A 9126-nucleotide genomic window follows, 5' to 3' on the forward strand; every position below is an offset into this window, starting at 1 on the left:
ATCTATCTATCTATCTATCTATCTATCTATCTATCTATCCATCCATCCATCCATCCATCCATCCATCCATCCATCCATCCATCCATCCATCCATTTTTGGTGTACGTGTGTGGGGTAGTTTGAAACAGGATCCCATGAAGCTGGCCTCAAACTTGCTGTGTAGCTGAGGCCAACTGTGAAATCTCACCCTGTGGCCTCCACCTCAATGTAGGGATTACAGGTGTGTGCCACCATGCCCAGTCGCCCAGTCTAACTTATCCTTTTAAACATCTACTCTATAGTGGCTGATAAAAGGCAGGCTGCTTTTTCTCATGCCCCATCTCAAGTTTTGAGCCTTGGCAGAACTCTTGCTAAAACGTATGTCTTCTGAAAATAAAGGCATACGTGAATTCCTTCCAAGTTTATCTCCCCTGGGGCTCTTGCATTCAGTAAGCTGGAGATGAGCTGCGGCACACACGAGAAGGCTGCATCTGCAGTCACTGTGGCGGCCTCACTTCTGCTCACAGTGTGCCACCCCGCCCCTTACACTGAGTCTGGAGATAACGATCCTATTGCTGTCACCTCCCAAATACTAGGATCACAGGTGTATAACACCATGTTCTTCTTGGTTAAAAAAATAAATTATTATTTTGGGGGTTTCTTGTTGTTGTTATTGTTTGTTTTCCCAGACAGGTTTCTCTGCTGCCCCAGCTGTCCTAGAACCTCACTTTGTAGATCAGGCTGGCCTTGAACTCACAGAGATCTACCCGCCTCTACCCCAAGTGTTGGGATTAAACATGTGGATGCCATATTAAACCATAGATGCCAAAAAAATTTTTAATAGTACTAGCAATCAAGCACTCTCCTACTGAACTATGTATCCCCAGCTCTCTTTTCTGTCTCACTCTTTACAAAGGAAAATAAACTGTATTTATTTTACTTTTACTGCATGTATTAAGTGTTTGCCTGCATAAATGGATATGCAGCACATGTAAGCCTGGTGTCCACAGTGGCCAAAAGAGGGTACCACACCCCTTGGAACTGGTGTTACAGATGGTTTTGAGTTGCTGTATGGATGCTGAGAGCTGAACCTGGGTCTTCTGTAAGAGACGTAAGAGCTCTTTACCTGTGTGTTGCAACCCCTTTGGCAAACCTCTATCTCTAAGAATATTTACATTACAATTCATAACTGTAACAAAAATTACAGTTGTGAAGCAACAACAAAAATGATTTTATGGCTGAGATCACCCCAACATGAGGAACTGTATTAAAGAATTGTATACTCAGGAAGTGTCTAGTGGCTTGCTTGATAAAGAGGCTGGGTATTCCTACCTTCTTATGCTGAACAGCAGAGGCCCTCGCTGCTACGTGGAGGGCTCCACTTCTTGCTTCTGTTTGGAAATGAGCTGCGCTTCCTTTAGGGACAGGTACACCTCTTCCTGAGGATCATAGTAGTAGAACTTTCGAATGTAAGAGATCAGAGGTCTGTGAAAAGCAAACAGACACAGGGTGTACTGTTTAAGAGAACACTTCTCAGGAATCCTATTGACTGTTGTCTCTTTTAAGAAACCTCTCTTGCTGAACCCTCCCTTCTCCATTGGCTACGACTACTGAACAGTCTTTGCCAACCTGATAAAATTCTCACCTCACTCCTTACATACTTCTGTCTCCCTCATTTTACTGCTCTGCACTCTGCCCAAGGCCTGCAGAGTGAGGCCAACAGACATAGCTTCCTTTTTGCTCCAACGATACAACTCTAGAGTTAAGTGCTAAGACACGGGGAAATGAAAGAGTACTGCCTACAAATATTTTATACTGGGTTTGGCCTCTGGGAGCAACTTGCAAGCTTCAAAGGCATTTCTAACCCACCACCCCTGCCCTAACCCCGATGAACCCATTATACTTAGGCAGTGGGAGATCCGGGATATGATCTATTCGCACAAGCTGCCGAATCCGGAATCTGCAAAGATGCTGGAGGGACTTGACATTGCTGAATCTGGACACTGGATAGAGCAGCTGTACTGGTGTTGGTGGCAGTCCTTTAAGAATGAAAACAAAGGGAAATCTTCAGACAGAGTAATGCAGCTAATGATAGGAGAAATGTGGGGGGCGTCATAAGGCTGTGTTAGAGTTCATGCATATACCCTGTGCAAAACCCCTCCCAAAGGGCTGTGTCAGTCATCTGTGAAGCACCATTACCATGTGTTACTCACAGAATTTAGTGTCCTCTGATAACCTTCCCAGAAACATTTTGTCTTGTTTTGTTTTTTCCAGACAGGGTCTTTTTTTTTTTTATGCATACAACATTCTGTCTGTGTGTATGTCTGCAGGCCAGAAGAGGGCACCAGACCTCATTATACATGGTTGTGAGCCACCATGTAGTTGCCGGGAATTGAACTCAGGACCTTTGGAAGAGCAGGCAATGCTCTTAACCACTGAGCCATCTCTCCAGCCCCCAGACAGGGTCCTGCTACATGGCACAGACTAAACTGAAACTCATTATGTAGAAAGGCTAGCCTCAACCTACAGCAATCCTCCTGCCTCAGCCTCCTGAGTACTGGTACCATAGGTGTGGTCTACCACACCTAGCTTCCAAAATCACTCCTAACTGTGGAAAACAGTGTAATAAATGAGGCCAAGCTAGAGACTCCTTGGGGCCAAAGGGCCAATCACAGGCCTGAGGGTCTCAGGAATGGACAAGAACCCAATGTCTTCCTATTGGGAATGTGAGATGGTTGTTCGGTATTATCTAGCAATATCCCGAACACCAGGATGTTCAGAGGTACAATGGCTTGAACAGCCTTTATTACCAGAAAGGGTCATGTGTGTTTAAAGTTTAGCCCTTCTTGTGGAATCTTTTTGTACACTGTGAAGATGTCTTTGTCAAGGCACCTTCTGATTGGTTTATTTAAGAACTAAATGGCCAATAGCTAGGTAGGAGGTCTAGGTGGGACTTCCAGGCACAGAGAGAACTCTGGGAAGAAGAGAGGCAGAGAGGCCATGGAGATGTGGAACAAGTTGGACACACAGAATGGGACAGAGGTAAAAGCCACGTGGTAGAATATGGATTTAAAAATATGGGTTAATTTAAGTTATAAGAGCTAGTGGGACAAGCCTAAGCTAAGACCAAGATTTCATAATTAATAATGATGTCAGTATTTAGGAGCTGACTGGTGGGACAGAAAGAGACTCACTACAAACCCTCTCTGCAGCAGTGCTGGTATAAATCACTGAAGCTCTCAAAGGCCCCACAACATACCAACTAGTAAGCAGAAAGGACAGGTATAGAAGGGAGAGCTGCTGTCAAAACTGCCACTCCTGCACCTGTCTTTTCAGGCCAGACCAGGACAGCTCTGTCCCATCCTTCCCTCGTTGTTCCCTTTCTACCCTTGAAGCATCAGGCTGGGTTACAGTGACAAAGATGATGACTTTTCCGAAAGAACTACAGCCAGCTTGAGAATGTGAGCTCAAGGGCCTGCCAGGACCCACAACAAACACCCCCACATGGATCAGCAAGCTCTATGATGGGAAAGCCCAATTTCACAGTCAATGCCACGGAACAGACACCCACTAAGAATGGCAGGACACGAAAACACATTCAAATAAAATAATAATGTGCTGGTTTCCATAAATGAAGGAACTATGGATAATAAGAGAAGCAAATTGAAAACAAGGCTGAAAAGATACTGAATGAATTCCGTTTTTTTTGTTTTTCAAGACGAGGTTTCTTTGTGTAGCCCTGGCTTTCCTGGAACTTACTCTATAGACCAACTGGACTCAGACTCAGAAATCCACTCTACCTTCCAGAGAGCTGGTACTAAAGGCATATGCCACCACACCCAGCTAGGGCTTCTTTTCTTAGCCATAGTCCTATCCAAAGAAATACTGCAGTCAGGACTAGAGTGATGATTTAGCAGTTAAGAGCTCTTCCAGAGGACCTGAGTTCAATTCCCAGCAATCACATGGTGGCTCACAATCATCTATAGTGGGATTTGATGCCCTCTTCTGGTCTAAAGGCACACATGCAGATAGAGCACTCATATACCTTAAAAAAAAATACATCTTAAAAAGGAAAGAAATACTGCAGACATAACTAGTTAGAAAATAATAAAGGCCGCCCGCTCTCAGCACCTGCTTCACCTAAGGAAAGGATCATGGTGGCTCTGCCACATGTAAAGGGAACCTTGGGAGAAATTTTTTCTTAGGTGGCTCCTCTGAATACCTGTCCTCTGGTAAAGGGTATTCAAGACAGCCAGTGGTGATTTGTGTGTGACTAACCGTTGCTAGACACCTCACCCTGGACAGACCATGGTTCCAAATCTAAAACCCTTTAGTCTTTTTAACCCATCCAAGTGGCTATCTTTTTTTTTTCTTTTTAATTTAAATTTTATTGTTTAATGTGTGTTGTGTGTCCCCCAGTCCTAGGAGGCCAGAAGTGGATATCAGATGCCCTGGAGCTGGAGTTACATGCATTTGTGAGTCGCTGGGAAGAGAAACCCCAGTCCTTTAAAAGAACACTCTTGACTGCTCAGCCATCACTCCAGTCCCTTTCTTTAGGTTTTCTGTGTGGTTTTTTGTTTGTTTGTTTGGTTGGTTGGTTTTTGTTTTTTGAGATGAAGTATCACATAGTCCAGGCTGGGCTCCTACTACCTCTACCTCCCAACTACTGGGAAGTAAGCAGGCAAGCAAGAAAGGAAAGAGGAAGTGAGGGAATGGAAAGGAAGAAAGGAGGGACAGGTTAAATGGGATATCATTAACATAAAAAAGTCAATTTTACCAGGTGGTGGTGGCTCACACCTTTAATCCCAGCACTCGGGAGGCAGAGGCAGGCGGATCTCTTTGAATTCGAGACCAGCCTGGTCTACAAGAGCTAGTTCCAGGAGTTCGAGGCCAGCCTGGTCTACAGAGCTAGTTCCAGGACAGGCTCCAAAGCCACAGAGAAACCCTGCCTTGAAAAACCAAAAAAAAAGTCAAATTTTTTTAAAAAGGAAAGATTTCCTTTGGCTTCTGGTTTTGGAAGCTCCAGTTCACACTTGCCTGGTCCCACAGTGAGGCGATACAGAGTTAGCATAGGAATGTGACATGGGAAACTGCCTTTCAAAGGATAGCATCAAGAAAGTAAAAGCAAAGCCGGGCGATGGTGGCGCACGCCTTTAATCCCAGCACTTGGGAGGCAGAGGCAGGCGGATCTCTGGGAGTTCGAGACCAGCCTGGTCTACAGAGCTAGTTCCAGGACAGGCTCCAAAGCCACAGAGAAACCCTGTCTCGAAAAACAAAAAACAAACAAAAAAAAAAAGTAAAAGCACTGGGCGGTGGTGGCACACGCCTTTAATCCCTGCCCAGGCAGAGGTAGGCAGATCTCTGTGAGTTCGAGGCCATCCTGGTCTACAAGAGCTAGTTTCAGGACTGGTACCAAAGCAACACAGAGAAACCCTGTCTTGGCAAGAAAGAAAGAAAGAAAGAAAGAGAGAGAGAGAGAGAGAGAGAGAGAGAGAAAAGAAAGTAAAAGCACAGCTGTGACCCAGGCATGATGGTGATGCACCTACTCAGGAAATAGAGCAGATCGCTCTTTGAGTTTAAAGCGGAGGCCAGCATGACCTACATAGTGAGACCCTGCCTCAAATCAAAATAAACAAACCAAAACTTAAAAGAACACAGAATGATAGGCTGTAGTTGCAGATATGACAAGAGATTTATACAAAAAATGTACAAAGACCCAGGAGATGGCTCAGGCCTTTACTCCTAACAAAGAGGGTAGAGGCTTGAAGGGACAAAGGCAGGCGGATCTCTGTGAATTCGAGGACAGCCTGGTCTACAAAACCAATTCCAGAACAGCCATAACTCTTACACAGAGAAACCCCATCTTGAAAAAAAGAAAAAATGTATAAAGAACTCTTAATAACTCAATAATAAAATATATATCCAGTTGAAAAATGAACAAGGTGGGGGTACTCAGTATAGCACAGTGGTAGAGTACCTGCTTCACATGAGCAAGGCCTTAGTTTGATACCCAGCACCTCAAAATAAATGAAGCTTAAAAAAAATGCAAAAGTATTGCGCCTATAGCCATGATGGTGTAAACTGTCAACTTGAAATGGACCTCTGCAGGGTTATCTTGCTTATATCAATTGAGGAGGAAGGTCCACCCACCGTCTGTATAAATACAGAAAGGGAATTGAGCAGTAGCATGTATTTATTGCTCTCTCCTGGCTATGGATAAAATGCAACCAGCTGCTTCAAGCCTCTGCCACCGTGACTTTCCCACCATGACGGACTATATTACTGGACTCAGCTATGAGTTTAAAATAAACCCTTTCTCTGTGGAGAGATGGCTGAACTGTTACATCCACCAGTCGCTCTTCCACGGATTCAACTGTCAGCACCCACACGGCAGCTCACAACCTTCTCTAACTCTAGTTTCAGGGGATCTGATGTCCTCTTCTGGCCTCCTTGGGTACCAGGCAAACATGTGGTACACAGACATACACACAGGCAAAACACCCATGTATATTGTGCTGGCTAGTCTTTTGTCAACACAAGCTAGAGTAATAGGAGAGAAGGGAACCTTAACTGAGAAAAGGCTTCCTTAAGATTGGGCTGTATAGGCAGACTATTTTGGCTGTCGGACATTTTCTCAATTAGTGATTGAATGGGGGGCTCACTGTAGGTGGTGCCACTTTTGGGCTGAAGTTCTGGGTTCTGTCAGAAAACAAGCTAATAAGCAGCCATGAGGAGGAACAAACCAGTAAGCAGCACTCCTCCATGGCCTGAATCAGCTCCTACCTCCAGTTCTCAACTGGTTTGAGTTTTGTCTTTGCTTCCCTCGATGGACTGTGACTCTTGCTCCCTTGTGGTAGTTGGAATGTAACAAGCCCCCATAAGCTCACTGGGACTGGCAATATTAGGTGTGGCCTTGTTGGAGGAAGTGTGTCGCATCATTGCAGGGGTGGGTTTTGAGGTCTCTCATATGTTCAAGACACCACCCAGTGTCTGAGATTACTTCCTGTAGCCTGCGAAAGATGTGGGACTCATCATGAGAATAATGGATGAATCTCTGAACTGTAAGCCAGCCAACTAAATATTTTCCTTATAATGGTTGCTGTGGTCATCATGTCTCTTCACAGTAATAGAGAGCCTATCTAAGACACTCCCCCAAGTTCCTTTCCTTTTTTTTTTTCCAGTGTAGCCTTGGATCCTATCCTGGAATTTGCTCTGTAGCTTTTTTTTTTTTTTTGGTTTTTTGAGACAGGGTTTCTCTGTGGTTTTGGAGCCTGTCCTGGAACTAGCTCTGTAGACCAGGTCTCGAACTCACAGAGATCCGCCTGCCTCTGCCTCCCGAGTGCTGTGTAGCTTTTGATCATGATGTTTCATCACAGCAATAATAACCTAACTAAGGCACACATAACATAAATAGATAAATCTTTCAAAAAGTAAACCCTTCTTCCCTTAAGTTGCTTTTTATTTTATATTATTTTTATTGTTATATTATTTTAATTTTTTTTTTAGACAGGGTCTCACTATATAGCCCTGGCTGGCCTAGAACTCACTTTTAGTTATTATGTGCATGTATGTGTGCCTGCTTGAGTTTATGTGCACAAGTGTACACCCATGGAACCCATAAAAGGGTACTGGATTCCCCCCACCAGCTGGAGTTACAGGCAGTTATGAGACGTCCGATGGGAAGCAAGCGTGCGTCCTCTGCAAGAGTAGTATGCACTCTTTTAAAAAAGATTTGTTCATTTTTATCTTATGAGGACAAGTGTTCTGCCTACACATATGTGCAATACATGCATGCTTGGCACGAGGAAGCAAGCAGGAGCTGGATGCTTGGGAACTGGAATCAGAGACAGATGTTAACACTGTGTGGGCGCTGGAAATGGGACACAGGTTCTCTGCTAAAGCAGCAAATGCTTGTAACCACTAAGTCCTATCTCTGGCTTCCCTTAGACTGCTTGAGAATATTTTATCATACAGGAAAAGAAACTAAGTCAGAAACTGGTACCAGGAGTGGGATGGGGTCATTGCTGATAAACCTGGTTATATGGTCCTTAGGCCACTGGAACTGTTTTGTGGCTAGAATATAGAAGAGTTTGGAACAGTGCATTTAAAATGCTCTAGAGTGCTGGAAGCTGAGCTTAACTGGCCATTCTCCTGGGAACTTGGAAGACAAGAATACTGAGGAAATTGGACAGTGGGGGCCCATTCATGAGGTTTCAGAGGGGAGCAAGAATTCTATCAGGAACTGGGCTGGAGGCCATTAATGTACTATCTTAGCCAAGAATGTGCCTTCATTCTGTTTATGTCCTGAGAACCTGAGAAAAGTTGAAAGTTAATGGACTAATTTGTTTGGCATAGGCCATTTCAACACAAGAGAGCATTCAGGCTAGTGCTGAGAAAGCAGCTGTAATTATAGAAATCGGCACCATGGCAGAGATATCTCCTATCTCTACTAACACAGCAGGAAAGGAATCCTGAGGGAAAACTTCACCCCTTGGAGGCCCATCTTGTGAAGACTTGGGTTCATTTAAGCTCATAGGCCCAGGAGCCCTTCAAAGTTGAAGTATATAGCTTATTTGATTCTAGAGGAACTCACAGTTAAGACTTTGTTGTTGGGTCAGCAGGGTGGCCCAGTGTATAAAGGTGCTTGAATCCAAGCATTATATTGTGTTATATTAGATACTGTAACATGACCATGAACATGGTTAGCATTACCAATTTAACAGATTTACAATCACCTAGGAGATGGGCTTTGAGCATGCCTGTGTAGGATAATCTTGATTATTTTAAATGAGGCAGGAAGACCAATTCAGGTAAACACTTAAACATATAAAATAAATAATTCTAAAGATTTATTTATTTATTATGTATACAACAGTCTGCCTCCATGTATGGCCGCATGCCAGAGGAGGGCACCAGATCTCAGTACAGATGGTTATAAGCCACCATGTGGTTGCTGGGAATTGAACTCAGGACCTCTGGATGAGCAGCCAGTGCTCTTAACCTCTGAGCCATCTCTCCAGCCCAAAATAAATAATTCTAAATAAAAAATTAAAACAAAATAAGAAGGTGAATCCAAAGACAAACATATAGGCATCCCCCTGAATATTAACCTTCATCAGGCGATGAAAGGAGACAGAGACAGAGACC

The 9126-nt window shown here is 44.0% G+C and overlaps 1 protein-coding gene across 2 annotated transcripts in view; it reads right to left on the reverse strand.

Moving 5' to 3' along the window:
* The window catches only part of Socs7 (suppressor of cytokine signaling 7), a 42041-nt gene that overhangs the window by 5817 nt on the left and 27098 nt on the right, over positions 1–9126 (reverse strand). For both annotated transcript variants that reach the window (XM_013354187.1, XM_005368324.1), the window contains 2 exons: positions 1883–2018; positions 1312–1464 (listed from right to left, as the gene is read on the reverse strand). In XM_013354187.1, the coding sequence (XP_013209641.1) occupies positions 1344–1464; positions 1883–2018 (257 nt within the window). In that variant the 3' untranslated portion in view covers positions 1312–1343. The remainder of the gene's footprint in view (positions 1–1311; positions 1465–1882; positions 2019–9126) is intronic.

Source organism: Microtus ochrogaster, unplaced genomic scaffold (assembly GCF_000317375.1).
Source record: "Microtus ochrogaster isolate Prairie Vole_2 unplaced genomic scaffold, MicOch1.0 UNK31, whole genome shotgun sequence".
In the NCBI taxonomy this organism is placed as follows: Eukaryota; Metazoa; Chordata; class Mammalia; order Rodentia; family Cricetidae; genus Microtus; species Microtus ochrogaster.